The sequence below is a fragment of the Lepidochelys kempii genome, chromosome 5, assembly GCF_965140265.1.
Source record: "Lepidochelys kempii isolate rLepKem1 chromosome 5, rLepKem1.hap2, whole genome shotgun sequence".
NCBI classification, from domain to species: Eukaryota; Metazoa; Chordata; order Testudines; family Cheloniidae; genus Lepidochelys; species Lepidochelys kempii.
The window spans coordinates 53,735,147-53,751,413 of NC_133260.1; the positions used below are offsets into that span (position 1 = coordinate 53,735,147).

The 16,267-nt window shown below is 41.6% G+C and overlaps 1 protein-coding gene across 5 annotated transcripts in view; it reads left to right on the forward strand.

Moving 5' to 3' along the window:
* Nucleotides 1–16,267, forward strand: part of VCAN (versican) — a 135,845-nt gene that overhangs the window by 116,880 nt on the left and 2,698 nt on the right. For all 5 annotated transcript variants that reach the window (XM_073344417.1, XM_073344418.1, XM_073344419.1 and 2 more), the window contains 2 exons: nt 13,119–13,263; nt 15,705–15,887. In XM_073344417.1, coding sequence (XP_073200518.1) covers nt 13,119–13,263; nt 15,705–15,887 — 328 coding nt within the window. The remainder of the gene's footprint in view (nt 1–13,118; nt 13,264–15,704; nt 15,888–16,267) is intronic.

Here is a 16,267-nt window from a genome sequence, read left to right on the forward strand (position 1 = left end):
GACATGCTCAGCTTGAAACAAGAGAGTATAAGAGAGTGGTTGTAAAATATTTCAGTGAGGTCATAGAATCATAGGACTGGAAGGGACCTTGAGAGGTCATCTAGTCCAGTCCCCTGCACTCATGGCAGGACTAAATATTATCTAGGCCATCCCTGACAGGTGTTTGTCTAAGCTGCTCTTAAAAGTCTCCAATGATGGAGATTCCATAACCTCCCTAGACAATTTATTCCAGTGCTTAAACACCCTGCCAGTTAGGAAGTTTTTCCTAATGTCCAACGTAAACCATCCTTGTTGCAATTTAAGCCCATTGCTTCTTGTCCTATCTTCAGAGGTCAAGAAGAAAAGTTTTCTCCCTCCTCCTTGTAACAACCTTTTATGTACTTGAAAACTGTTATCCTGTCCCCTCTCATTCTTCTCTTCTCCAGACTAAACAGACCCAATTTTTTCAATCTTCCCTCATAGGTCATGCTTTCTAGACCTTTAATCATTTTTGTTGCTCTTCACAGGACTTTATCCAGTTTATCCACATCTTTCCTGAAATGTGGTGCCCAGAACTGGACAAAATACTCCAGTTGAGGCCTAATCAATGCAGAGTAGAGCAGGAAGAATTACTTCTTGTGTCTTACTTACAACACTCCTGCTAATACGTCCCAGAATTATGTTTGCTTTTTTTTGCAACAGTGTTACACTATTCACTCATATTTAGTTTGCTATCCCCTATGACCTCCAGATCCTTTTCTGCGGTACTCCTTCCTAGGCAGTCATTTCCACTTTTGTATGTGTGCAACTGATTGTTTCTTCCTAAGTAGAGTACTTTGCATTTGTCCTTATTGAATTTCATCCTATTTACTTCAGACCATTTCTCTATTTTGTCCAGATCACTTTGAATTTCAATCCTATCCTCCAAAGTACTTGCAACCCCTCTGAGCTTGGTATCATGTGCAAACTTTATAAGCGTACTCTCTATTCCATTATCAAAATCATTGATGAAGATATTGAACAGAACCGGACCCAGAACTGATCCCTGCAGTACCCCACTTATTATGCCCTTCCAACTTGACTGTGAACCACTGATAACTACTCTTTGGAAACAGTTTTCCAACCAGTTATGCACCCACCTTACAGTAGCTCCATCTAGTTTGTATTTCCCTAGTTTGTTTATGAGAAGGTCATGCGAGACAGAATCATAAGCCTTACTAAAGTCAAGTTATACCACATTTACCACTTCCCCCCATCCACAAGGCTTGTTACCCTGCCAAAGAAAGCTATTAGGTTGGTTTGACATGATTTGTTCTTGACAAATCCATGCTGACTGTTACTTATCACCTTATTATCATACAACTTGGGCATTGCAGTGCAAGTGCTCATAGAGACGGGTGCCAGTTTTCCATATACAAATTATTTTGCACATAACTGCCATTTTACTGTCCTGAATTTATAGACTTGGTCATATTTTATTTATATTTGACACATTTATTTTTACTCCTAAAATATATGTGCTGAAAGCACCAGCCCTAAGTTCTGGGCACTTTTTCCACTATTTAAAACATAATAACCAATACTTACACTAAATGGTGTGAATCTACTGCCAAATCACCAGTATAATCATAATTTGCTCTGGCCTGTAACACCATTACACTGAAACAACAAACAACCCTGTCCAACATCATCCAGTCCTTCCTCCAAATTCCTGAGCAAATCATGACCTTTGCAGCATGTCCAGAAAATTCACAAATCTAGGCAGTGGCAGACCGTGCTAACAAGAAGCATTATGTGGAATTTAGGTGCCCAATGGAGAACACTCTACCAGCAGTTCCCTCTCTTGTATATCAAGGGAGCTCCAGCTTCAGAGCCTCTGCTGATTGCAACTGTGTTAGAGCAGCATGAAAAGCAGATGTCTCTATATGATAACTTGGACCAAAAAAACTTAACGTTGTAAAGAACAAAAACAACCTTGAATTTTACCCAGAAGTTCATAGGTAGCCAGTGCAGCCCCCAGATCGCAAGTGCTCTTTGATCCCAGCAAACAATTCTGTTTAACAAGTAGGCTACTGCTGTAAATGGTCTCAGGGTAGAGATTATTGACTTATGCCACCAACACAATTTCAGATCAATAGCCATGTCTAAAACCAGATGGGCCACCATCCAGGAAATCTGCAGGCTACAAATATTGCCATAACTGCTTGGCTTCAATCTTCTCAATAATCTTTACAAAATAGGAGATTCAGTAGCAGCCTCTAGTTGGCAAGGTCCTCAGCATCAAGTGTTGAAGTCCTGTTAGTGAATGAGTACTAACTTCCAGAATACTTCCAGAACTTCATTATGCAGTACTGGCTGAAACTGAAGCAGTTTCCCCTCAAGACATTGCCCTGCACCCTGGATGCAGCAGGCTGCATTTGAATTATATACTATGCCAGAGAGAATATGTTAACCATGGATTTGGAAGCCATGACATATTACATGTCATGTTGTCCTGTAGTTGGGTGTTTTGTGTTCCTCTGATAAGGCTCTTTTCTACTAGTTTCTAATTTATTTAGGAACTAAAACAGACATATGTAAAGGTTTGTTTTCACAAGCATTTTTACAAAATCAAAATAGTGATTTGCTTTTAAACATATTCCCCCCACTTCTATTCACTTTTCTGCAAGCACTTTTGTGAATATTTTTCTTTCACCAGAATGTATGGGTAGGATTTTTTATTCATGCAAATAAAATATTTGTTCGGCAACAGTTCAGATTAGGTCATCCCATCAGGGAAAAGGAATCATACCATGTGATTTAACTGACTAATCACACAGTTTGACTATTGAATGCTCATTGAGGTATTTGCTAAGAACTGTTTATGAACAATCCACAGTTGCAAATATACTGTAAAAAATATTACTAATAATAACCAAACAAATCTGGGAAAATCACAGTGGGACTATGAAGAGGGAACAAGGACTAGAGTCCTCAAATAATTATTTGCAAGGAATAGGTAGACCATATCAAGATGGATGATTGCATATCTTAAACCGTGCTCAGTTCAGCTATGTTTAGTATAAATTCAGCAACAAAGGCTGATAAGTGCAAGAAAGACTTAGATATGAATATTACCAGCCCTAATCAGCTGGGACATTCTCCAAACTATTTTTCAAAGGCCAGTAAATAGATATTGTGTGGCATTTGAAAATCTCATAGGGAAACTGAAGTTTAATAGCAACCTTTATAGCCATAAAGCACACTTGTCTAAATAGAAAAATCTGGTGTCACTTTTGGCAGTTTCTTCTGTTTGTAGTTGGATTGCTAGCATTTCACCATTAAGCACCCTTGCAAACAAGTAGAGTGGTGAAGGAGCCCACTGGAATTATGTTTCTATGTTCCATGGCATGGATTAAGCACATATAGCTACTTGGGGTGGTGCTTCAGACCTCTGTCTATTCATATCCTTTGGAAAATGCTGTTGATAATTAGTGCTTTGTATGGCAGTGAGCTCACTTCCATTACACAAGATTAGTGCTGTGTTAAGGAGCTGGCTAGTGTCTGTGGCCAGATTGTCTGTCGCTCATAGAATGCTGGCAGCCAGGAAAGTAATGGGCATGTTGCCACTTTAACAACTACCCAGAGACCTTACGTTAGTTTTTCTTCCCTTCAGCAAGAGTGTTATGCTTCATGTTTGTAATACTGGACTTCTTTGCCAGTGTTAGGTAGCTCCATAAAAACAAAAGTTTAATTCTGTTAAAAACAAAGTCCTCTCTTATTCTTTCCTTTATTGGTCAGTGAATCAGACTGTTTTACCTTAAATCTATAACACCTCCCCTTCCAGAAAGAATAGCTGTATTGAACACAAAAGGACCCAAAAAATGCATAGAACTTTGTAGGGAGGTAGGCTGCCTGTGAGTTAAATAAAACAAACAGACTAAAAAATACTGTGGTCAACTGCAAACAAAAAGGCTATTGTGCCAGAGATCCATAGGTTTCTTGAAGACAGGGATTTTAAATCTACCAAATATTTTGATTTTCAGATATAACAGTCATTATAGCCCCTCTCTAAAATGCTCATTTGACCTGCTTAAGCCAGAAGAACTATGTATTATTCTTATTCTTATTTAAAGTATATTGTTTAATGGCAGGTATGTTGTTAGCTCAGAATGTCTCAGGCTAGTAAGAGGCCTCTTAAACTTTTTTTTTTTTTGAGGGGGGGTGTCTCTTTTTTTCTCCAAAGGTCTAGGCAATTACTTCTGAGGCGCATTACATTTGGCTTTAGGCTGAAACTCATTGCAGCCTACAACCTGCAATAACGGTTGGAATAAATGACAAAATGGGGTATTTTTGGTGTGTCTCTCTAATTAGTCACATGTGAAAAATACAATTGTGTAGATATTGATTTATATAATTACTTTTGTATAATTCCCAGAGTTCATGTACTCTATTAACAAGCCTCTGTCATACTCCTCAAAACAAAGATACCTTCGCGCTGGCAAATTAGTTTAATCAAGTTAGATTGGTCCTTCTACAACATTCTCATAGGGCAGACCTAAACATTAATTAAATTATATTCCTATTTTTAAAAAAGCCGAATAGAGAGCAAAGTTACATTAAATCATGATGATCATTTATATTGTGGACTTCATCCCAAAGATCCTAAAATATTTTACACATTTTGTACATACAGCACTTCTGATAGATGCAACTACTTCTTGGGTGGAGAGCAGCAGTCAGGTAGATAACTAACATATTGCTCAAGATGGGGATTATACACATACCTAGATAGTCACTATCTACATTAGAGAAGCTTTGTACACTGACGAAGTTACAGGGGTTCACATTTCTCTAATGTAGCCTTAGCTAGTAGACAAAGCCATCAAGGAAACTCCCCTCTTACCAAAAGTGCCAGTATCTCATTAATTTCTGTATGGAGCAGTCTGAACTTCCTCTGAAAGTCCCCCTTATGCATGCAAATAAAGCAAACTAAATTGTTCTCACTAAGCTGAATATATGAAGCATGATGAAAACTAATCTGTGAGGGTCTGATCCAGAGTCCGGTGAGGTCAGTGGGAGTCTTTCCATTGGCATCAATGGGCTTTGAATCACGCATTGAAAGGAGAAGTTAATATCTTTTCAGAAACTTTTAATTTTTTTAGTATTATTCAAACAAGTTAGTGTAATACAGCAGCTGATCATTAATATCTAGGCACAGTAATGGGTAGACAGCTCCATCTAGTGGAAGCTTCCTGTCATGCTCAACACAAAGTTTCTCCTTTTCACGAGTTCTCAGATAAAAAAAATAAGACAAGCAGCCAAACAAACACCTAGCCTTGCAATATAAAATACAAGTTTCACACTGATTTTATACATCAGCTAGTCACTGGTTCTAAGCAGGGATTGGATCTTCATTATATGGCATTGGTAATATTCTCTCAAAAAGATATATATTCTACTTAGATGTAAATATTTATAGGGCATGCATGTGGTCTTTCTGGGATATTTCCAGAAAGACATGAACATGCGCTAACTAAGACCCCTATCCTGCAAGCTGCTTCATGGGGAAACAGTGGTCTGCCTGCACAAATCCAGTTGCAGTTTCGGGGCCTAAATCCTTAGAGTTAAATCCTGGCCTCGTTGAAGCCAGTGGCAATTCCCATTGTCTTCAAAGAGGCCACAATTTCACCCTTAATGATTAAGGCTCTGAGTCTGAAAAACACACACTTACCCCTGGCCCGGATTCAGTAAGGTGCTTCAACATGTGAGCTGCCTCAAAGATTTCCATGGGATTACTCATGTATTTAAGATTAGGCATGTGCTTAAATACCTGACTGAACGGGGGGCCTTTAAATGCATGAATAGTCCCAGAGAAGTCAATGGAACTACTCACATGCTTAAAGTTAAGCACATGTGGAACTGTTTGCAGGATTGGGACCTAATTCAGTGCAACAGTTCAAATGTAACATCTTGTCTTTCCCAGAGCAAATATCAGATTAATTTAAATATTAAGTGATGCTATGATTATAATGGAAATGTTGTTATGATCTTTGTTGAATCTTTACAAATAAACCCTTGGCCTTTTTTTCTTGCTGTTTATGGAAAGTGAAATTCCTTCCAGTCTTCTTCCAGGTCTCTCAGTTAACAGAAGCAATGTTGTCTAACAGAGTAATCTGCCAGTAAAGTCTGAACTGATCCACTGACTCACTGTAACCTGGGACAAGTCAATTGACCTCCTTGTGCATCAGCTGTAAAACTGGTTAATAGCAGGACCTCATTCAAAAGCAGATATAACATCTGAGTTGAGCTATCCTAGGTAAATGAATTTCAAAAGAAGCCCACCAGTGGATGACTGTGTCAGCAGACTTTCCTGATAAGAACTTCTAAGGGCTTATCTGTCATTATGGAAGAGCATATTCCCATTCTCAGGGAGCGTTAGGGAAAAGGAGACAATTGCAAGTGGTCATGGTGTTGTTAAGGCTTCTAGTGCTCAGTTTAAACCAGTTTACTGATAAATGACAGTCAGGAAATGTTGCTTAACTTTAATTTAAGATAAAACAGACCACAGAGAAATCATTCAGCCCACTCCTGATGTCCTTTTCTCAGTTTTGTGATATGCCATATCAGTTTCTCATTGTGAAGCATTCAAAGAGAACAGCCATGGGAATACAGATCACATTCATAATAACAAGTGCCAAAAACACGCCAGGATAAATTTATACTGGAGAGTCATATAAGGTTGCGGAAAATGTTTCCTTCCCCCAGGAGAAAAAACAGCAACCCTGAAAGTGTAAAGATTAGACATACTTCTAGTCAATAATTTCTTGGGTTTAGTTATAGAAGGGATTATTGGCCTTTACACAAGAAAAAGGTCAAGTAATTAAGTTTTGTTTGCTCAGAGGTTTATTTTGTTGTGGTTCATTACACACAGTGTCTGTTGACTATTTGGAATGTAAAATCCTAGCTATTGATCACAGCCACTTGGTATGTATTTCTGTGATAAAGGAACGGCTGTTATCACTGGATGGCTATTACAATGCTTAGATGCTGTTCCCCACAGATTCACCTTGACAGTGTGCAAACAGCTAAAGAGCTAAGTGGATTACTTATTAGTTTCCAAAGTATGGGTGGTTATCATAAACTATTATAAGTACCTAACCTTTTATAAAGCAGAATTTATTCGGATATTTGCAGAGATGTCTTCATGATGGGAATACTGTGCTTGCTCATTTTGATTAGTGACACTTCTGAATGACAAAGGTTTTCTGTTAACTATTTGTTTCCTTAGACTTAATTTAAAAGACAGTCTGTCACTCAGTTGTCAGGGTCTGGTTAAGTTTAATTCAAAGCAAAATATGGGGGGAAATGAAGTTTATAGAAATCCATGCACCTGAGGGACAGAATAGTAAATGTATTTTAGATACTTATATGGTCTCCATTACCATCATATCTGAGTGCCTCACTGTCTTCCCATTTTACAGATAAGGAACCAAGAGAGGAAGGGTATGTCTACACTGCAATTAGACATCCGCAGCTGGTCCATGTCAGCTGACTCAAGGTTGTGGTTCTCAGGCTAAGGGACATAATTGTGGTGTAGATGTTTGGGGTATAGGAACCTGCAAAGGGGGAGGGCTCCAAGCTTGGGCTGCAGCTCAAGCCCAGAAGTCTACATTGTAATCATACAGCCCTGCAGCCTGAGCCCCGAGAGCCTGAGTCACCTGCATGGGCCAGCGTGGGTTTTTAATTGCAGTGTAGACATAGTCTAAGGTTACACATGAAGCCTACAGCACAGCAGGGCATTGAACCTGCATCTCCCAAGTCCCTGACTAGACTCCTAACTGTTGGACCCTCCTTCATCTTGCTACAAAAGAAGTCTTTGTAGCAAAGAAAGCTAGCAAAGTTTAGTCTAATGATGTCTAATTCCAAGAATTCTGGCCCCCAATTTCACCAGCAAACTTTACACAGAAGCCTTGAAGGGACGCATTATTGTTATAAGCAGTGAAGATATATTAAGGGCCTACTCTTGTTCTCAGCTTGACCGTGATCGCAGGTCAGTATTGTTGTGTGATTCGTAAGAGACAGGTTAAAGCATAGAGACACTCTACTCCTGTGCCTAGGACCAGCTCCTGGAGTCATGCGATGACACCAGCATTTCAACTGTCATTGAAAACGAGTAAGACTTGGTGTAGTCTACAAAGTTTTGCCAGCATAGTTATGTCAGCTAAGAGAATGAAAAAATCATGCACTGCCAGCTGACATAACTATGCTGGTAAAAAAACCCCAGTGTAGATGCAGCTATGTTGACAGAAGAGTGGTTTTGTTGGCATAGCTAATGTCATTCAGAGGTGTAGCTATTCTGGCAGAAAAGTTTAGCCAGCATATGCTGTGTCTTCACTAGGAGGTTTTGCTGACATAATGTATACATGACTAGCAAAGACTTTATAGAATAGACAAGACCTAAATCTCTAGCCATCACAGTTGTGAAGATGAGCTTGAAAATGTGACCTGGGTGTTACCAACAGAGCAATGTCTGCCCGAGTCTGCAGAGAGACTGAAACAATAGCATTGAGAGAGATGAACTACTCCGTGCATCTCATTGGAGTGTTAATTTCAGTGTATAGCTCCCCTCCATCAACATCATCCTTGCAGATCCACTGTGTGGCTGGAGGAAACAAGTGCAGTGAGCCCAACCTTTGTCTGGCATTGGTCTCCCCTCAGGGCTGCACAAATGGCCATGAGTATAGGTCCCTATACACGCTGCCTAGATGTGCTTTAACATTTTGATCTCAGGCATCATTTCACATTATATGTTACAGTGATTGTAACTCCTGGTCTTGCTTCCATATTGTTCTTTAGGTCGGTCTGTTTGATGGTATAACTCCATAATCTTTTTGTTGTAGATAAAAAAGCCCATAGTAGCTCTTCCACCTTGAGCTAACTTGAAATGTGAATGTATTCAGGTTTTCAGAAATGAAGACTAATGATATTGGTAAGATGTCAGTTGACATTTGATTGATGACTTCAGGCTGGTTTGAAAACTGTCAGGATAAGAGTAAGAGCCCTTTAATAATGGCTTCATGATTTGTGGAGACAGTAACAATTTACATGAAGATATAAGCTAGCTGCAGAGTGACTGGAACAGTGACAGTATTCTTTGGATCCATCTGTGAGTTCAGTTGCTGAACTCTTTTACACGTGATCTTAAAAAAAAATATCTGCACAATAAACAGTGCCAAGGAATGGGGAACTGAAATATGCTATTTTTCGGTAAAATGTATTTTTGTAAAATACAGCAATTGAGTTGAAATATAAGGATCTCAAATGACATAACCACTAAAAAGAAAGATGCTTTGTTTAGGATATTTGAGCAGTGTTTCCCAACAGATGAATTATTAATCAACTATTTTGGATGCATTTTCACAAATATAGGAGATGCCTTTAAACTTCGCAAGTACAGTGATTGTAGACATGGGATATCTTTGAACGCAAACGCTGTAGCCTAGTAACTGACACATGTGGGGTTTGAGTCTTCTCTCCCACCAGTTTTATGCTGATGTAACTCCACTGATCTCAATAATGTTGCTCTTGATTTACGCCATTGTAAGTAAGAGGAGAATCATGGTTCCCCAAAATCTCTCCCATAACAAGAAAAAGGATATTAATGCATTTGTAAAGCAACACATGCCATCCAAAACGGTGAGATACTTTCTCTCCACATCCTTATCTCCCAATCAGTGAAGCGTGGCTAAATAAGGTACTGAAAAACTGCAGAGGAGCAGGGTGGAGACTTAGGAAAGCAGTTCAACAGTTTGGAAATTCCTCTGCTAAGCAATTCCGGCATTAACACCAAGCAAAATCAGAGCTGCCCAGCCAAAAGAAATCTGTGCAATGATGATATCAGATGTGAGGCAATGGCGTGTCATGTCGAGGGATATCAGACATTCTTGCACAAACTACAGAGTCTAGATTTGATCCTGCACCATTAGGCTGCAGCCCTGCTAACAAAAGAAAAAGTTTGAATGCATTATGATGTAAAACTCCCACAAACTGCTATACATGATTACAGCTCAATCCGACAAGGAGCTGAGCCTTCCTCAGCTCACACACCTGGGGTGCAGAGCACCCTCGACTTCCACAAGTCCACAGAACCTTCCAGGAGTGCTGAAAGATTGGGCCAGTTTTAGAACCTATTGAAATCAATGAGATTCTTTCTATTGAATACACTTTGGCTCAGGCATCTACCAGGATCCTGGCTGTAATTAATATCTGGTTTTCCTAAGTGTCTTATCTGAGCATGCTGTAAAAGAGCCCCAACATTGGACAGAGCAGGCATAGAAGAACATCCACTTTGGATTTTACTTTGTCAGTCCAGAGTAATTCCACTAACTTCCATGGAGTTACTCTTTTACTGGCATTACTTAGGGCAGAATTTCTGACCCATGCTTATGCATCCTCAATAACATTTGTACCACCATGCCCAGGTAAGGCCTCCCTGACCCAACCACTTCGCACTGTGGGATGCATGCAGATCCATTTTGCATTTGTGCACAGAGTGATACAGAAAGTCATGCACACTGCAGATCCCTGCTTTTGCATGTTTGCATGCTGTGCATTGTGCTTAGCTGCCATGCTTGGAGGATTTGCACTCCCACCGCAAAATGCTGAATTCTGGCCCTTAATGAAGAAGGACCTGTATATGTCTTATGTTAGTGATGCTGAACATTGAAGTGCAGAGGTGAAATTAACTTAGGGTTGCCAACTTTCTGATTGCAGAAAACCAAACATCCTTGCCCCACCTTCTGCCCCATGCCTTCCCTGAGGCCCCGCCCCTTCCCTGAGCCTCCATCTCACTCCATCCCCCCACCCTCGCTCTTCCCTACCCTTGCTTACTTGCTCATTTTCACCAGGCTGGGGTAGAGGGTTGGGGCGTGGAGTGGGTGAGGGCTCTAGTGCAGGTGCGGGCTCTGTGGGAGGGGTTTAGGGTGCAGGAGGGGGCTCTGGGCTGGGGCCGAAGGGTTCAGAGTACGGGAGGGGGCTCCAGGCTGTGGCAGGGGGTTGTGGTGCGGAAGGGAGGGTGTGTGTGAGGGCTCCAGCTGGGGGTCCGGGCTCTGGTGTGGGGATGGGGATGAGGGGTTTTGGGTGCAAGATGCGACTCCTGGCTGGGGCCGAGGAGGGGTTCGGAGTGCAGGTGTGGGCTCTGGGAGGGAGTTTGAGTGCGGGAGGGGGCTCAGGGCTGGGGCAGGGGGTTGGGGTGCCGGAGGAGGTGTGGGATGAGGGCTCCGGCCAGGCAACGCTTACCTCACACAGCTCCTGGAGGTGACCAGCATGTCCCTCCAGCCCATAGGCAGAGGTGTGGCCAGGCAGCTCTGTGCACTGCCCTTGCCTGCAGGCGCTGACTCTACACGCGGGTGCCGCCCCCGCAGCTCCAACTGGCCGTGGTTCCTGGCCAACAGGAGCTGCAGAACTGGTGCTCAGGTGGGGGCAGTGCGCAGAGCCTCCCTGGCCGCACCTGCGCCTAGGGGCTGGAGGGACATGCCGCTGATTACGGGTGCCACACGGAGCCGGGCAGGCAGGGAGCCTGCCTTAAGCCTGCTGCACCGCCAACCGGACTTTTTACGGCCTGGTCAGTGGTGCTGACCGGAGCCACCAGGGTCCCTTTTCGACTGGGCATTCTGGTTGAAAACCAGACACCTGGCAACCCTAAATTAACTTAGTCCCACCCATCAAGGAGGATGTTTTACGAGTTGGGCACCTGTTATAAATTCAGTGCAGCTCAGTTTAGAACATTACAGTTGAGAAGTGCTTAGATAATTAAAGACTTGTAATGACATATTGTAGGAAGAGGTTAAGCATTAAACTCAGCTTTTTAATAGCTTGATTCAGCATTGTGTGTGGCTCGTTAACTTTATTTCTAAATGTGTTCACATGGGTATTGAATTGTGGTAACTTCATAAAGTTATTTATTTTTTTTAAAAGCTATGCTTTTAAGGACATTTATATGGACAAGGTCCAGTCAGGATGATGTAAGTGCCAAATTCAAATGTGAACACTGGGGGGATCTTGCCACTTTGGTCATAGAAGGAGCTGATTGGCTGGCTGGGTTCTGGCATTTATATGAATTCCTGTTTTCAGATACTTATTTTTATCCTTCGTACAATTTTTCCAGCAGTGACATAGAAGGAATACAGAATAAAATTATTATATGTAGTTTTCCAAAAAAAAATTCTGTTTTGTTTTTTATGATATATGTATTTTTAAGAAGAAATTAAAATAGGGTCAGAGAAGTCCAAAAAGGGTGGGGTCTCCATTAATGGAGGGGAAAATATGTCTTTAGTTGCTGTATCTGTTTGGAAACCAGGATGAGACTTACCCCACATCTGCCTACTGTGGGGTTCTTACACCTTTCTCTGAAGGATCAGGTACTGGCCGATGTCAGAGACAGGGTACTGAACTAGATGGACCTTGAATCTGATCCAGTATTGACTGTTCCTATATTGCAACTTTTCATGCACTCCTGGCTTGTTGTTCAACAGAGCGGATTGAATTCTCTCTCTCCCCTCCCCCACACCACCACAAATGACATCACTGAATGATCTTAAGTCCATGTCCTGCAATGAGGTATGTGTGGACCAATTTTGTGAATGGAGCCCCATCAAAACCTGCCAGGGATGGAACTCTTTTCAGGGTCAGGTCCATAGTTTGTCTCTATTTGTTCGCTAGGCTCAACCCCAGGCTTACAATTAAACAAACAAACAAACAAGAGCAACGCATCCTTGTGTTTGGTTTGGTTTGCTCCAAACTGCATGTCGTTGGTTTACTTTGTGTGTCTCTGTGTCTGAACCGCTTTTTTAACTGCATTGTTTAGATGTCAGGAATTGCTCCTGTTCAATTTCTGTATGAATGTGGTATTAATAAAAATGGACTGGTAGAAGCAGGTCCGAAGCAAGAGGAGGAAGCTTTATTTTTTTTCCATTAAGATAATCAATTCCCTCCCACTTCTATTAATTGTACATCCATTTTTGTTTAATTTGTGCTGAATTGCCTGTGTTGAACTATTGAATTTTCCCTTTCTGAGGAAATATTATGTGATCTTCTCTAATACAGAATGTAATATGCCCTGACTCTGGAAATAATAACTTTGCTCCTCTTTTCTGCAGCAATATGAAAACTGGCGACCTAACCAGCCAGACAGTTTCTTTTCTGTTGGAGAAGACTGTGTTGTTATAATTTGGCATGAGAATGGCCAGTGGAATGATGTGCCATGCAACTACCACCTCACATATACCTGCAAGAAAGGAACAGGTGAGAAACCATCACCATGTGATAGTGACTAAAATAGGCATGATTCCCTGAATTCATACATCTGAGTGACCCTGCTTTATAAAGTAATGCGGACAAATTCTGGCTGGAGACCGGCATAATGGATCCTCATATGGGTTTACGCTTACCAGCTTTAAACCGGCTTCTTTTTTCTCTAGCCCAGAAAGATTATATTTTGGGCAGATTGTACAGCTTTCCACCAACTCAGTAGCCTAAATTAACCCAAAACAACTGGTTGGGCAGGGTCAGAAGGTGGAGTCACCCTTCTAACTGCAGAGAGTACTGGAGTACTCCTACTGCTAGGCTGATGGAAAAGAAAACCAATGAGAGAGCTTGTTTGCCCTGAGAACTCTCTTCAGTTAACAGAATTATCGGCTGCACTGAGCGTACAGTCAATGCCTACTATTACTGAGCTGGAGTTTCAGCTCCTGTTGAAGGCATTTTCTCACAGACCTTTATCCACATGTTTTCCAAAGCAGGATTATTTTATCATGCTGTCTAAACCTGAACCATGTTTGGGTTCATACAGCTCAGCTATGTAGTGGCTTTGCTCCATTAGAATGGGTGGGACTATGAAACTTTGCTGTTACTAGAAGCTGTGCACTCAGCTGATCATCTGAAATTCTCAGCCTTTACAGACTGGTGCAGTCAAAACCCAAACCCAAATCTTCACCACTGCTGCCTTTTGTAACATCCTTAGATTTACTGCATTTTTATTGATATCATAGAATCATAGAATATCAGGGTCGAAAGGGACCTCAGGAGGTCATCTAGTCCAATCCCCTGCTCAAAGCAGGACCAATCCCCAACTAAATCATCCCAGCCAGGGCTTTGTCAAACCTGACCTTAAAAACTTCTAAGGAAGGAGATTCCACCACCTCCCTAGGTAACACATTCCAGTGTTTCACCACCCTCCTAGTGAAAAAGTTTTTCCTAATATCCAACCTAGACCTCCCCCACTGCAACTTGAGACCATCACTCCTTGTTCTGTCATCAGCTACCACTGAGAACAGTCTAGATCCATCCTCTTTGGAACCCCCTTTCAGGTAGTTCAAAGCAGCTATCAAATCCCCCCTCATTCTTCTCTTCCGCAGACTAAACAATCCCAGTTCCCGCAGCCTCTCCTCATAAGTCATGTGTTCCAGTTCCCTAATCATTTTTGTTGCCCTCCGCTGGACTCTTTCCAATTTTTCCACATTCTTCTTGTAGTGTGGGGCCCAAAACTGGACACAGATGAGGCCTCACCAATGTCGAATAGAGGGGAACGATCACGTCCCTCGATCTGCTGGCAATGCTCCTACTTATACAGCCCAAAATGCTGTTAGTCTTCTTGGCAACAAAGGCACACTGTTGACTCATATCCAGCTTCTCATCCACTGTAACCCCTAGGTCCTTTTCTGCAGAACTACTGCCTAGCCATTAGGTCCCTAGTCTGTAGTGGTGCATTGGATTCTTCCTTCATAAGTGCAGGACTCTGCACTTGTCCTTGTTGAACCTCATCAGATTTCTTTTGGCCCAATCCTCCAATTTGTCTAGGTCCCTCTGTATCCTATCCCTACCCTCCAGCGTATCTACCTCTCCTCCCAGTTTAGTGTCATCTGCAAACTTTCTGAGGGTGCAATCCACACCATCCTCCAGATCATTTATGAAGATATTGAACAAAACCGGCCCGAGGACCGACCCTTGGGGCACTCCACTTTATACCGGCTGCCAACTAGACATGGAGCCATTGATCACTACCCGTTGAGCCTGACAATCTAGCCAGCTTTCTACCCGCCTTATAGTCCATTCATCCAGCCCATACTTCTTTAACTTGCTGGCAAGAATAATGTGGGAGACCGTGTCAAAAGCTTTGCTAAAGTCAAGGAACAACATGTCCACCACTTTCCCCTCATCCACAGAGCCAGTTATCTCGTCATAGAAGGCAATTAGATTAGTCAGGCATGACTAGCCCTTGGTGAATCCATGCTGGCTGTTCCTGGTCACTTTCCTCTCCTCTAAGTGCTTTATCAATATATCACTGATGGATCCATAGGTTTCCAGTGTTTCACATATAGTCTTGTTCAAAAGGAGAATTCCAGACTAAGTTTATGAATTAGCCCTTTTTGAAAAACCTATTGATGTAGAGTTAATGGCTTTTGGAGTTCTGCAGAAATTGCTACTTTATTCCCATTTTCTGTTGGCCATCAAACCACATAGTAAATTAAAAACAAAAAGGAAACTCCATCAGTTTTGTCTGCAAGTTTCCATTTACATTCTTGTGACATTAAAATCTGCTCAACCATGTCACAACAGGGCCGATCCTGCAGTTCTGATTCAGGCAAGACTCCTACGAAGTAAGTTGGTGCCCTCCTGAGTAAGGACTGCTGGGTTAGACTCACTTTGGAATGACACCTATGAACTTGGTTCTTTTTGGTCTTTAGTTGCCTGTGGTCAGCCTCCTGTTGTAGAAAATGCAAAGACTTTTGGGAAGATGAAGCCTCGCTATGAAATCAACTCCCTGATTAGATACCACTGCAAAGATGGTTTCATCCAGCGCCATATTCCAACTATCCGGTGTCAAGGGAATGGAAGATGGGATATGCCTAAAATCACCTGCATGAATCGTAAGTTGCTGACTATGAGCTGTATTGGAAACTATAGATCCAATTTGGTCAAAATTTTTATTAAGGATCCATTTTCAGATTGTGTATGAAGAGTTAATAAATGATTAATAGATGTTTTAATACAGGATTAATCAATTGATATAGATTGTTCCAGCAGCATTATTAATCTCAGGTGTTCAAAACCATGAATCAGGCCTCAAAAAATCATAATTTAAAAAAAAGGGTGTGGGGGGGTCTTTTATTTGTCTTCTGGTTTCTCAGTCTTTAGGATGTCCCTGGATCATGTCTTCAAGCTTTTCTCCACAATCATCAGGGCTATAAATGTATTTTAAAAAAAACAAATGACAGTGAAAGCTGAAATTCTCCCATACTCACTTAAT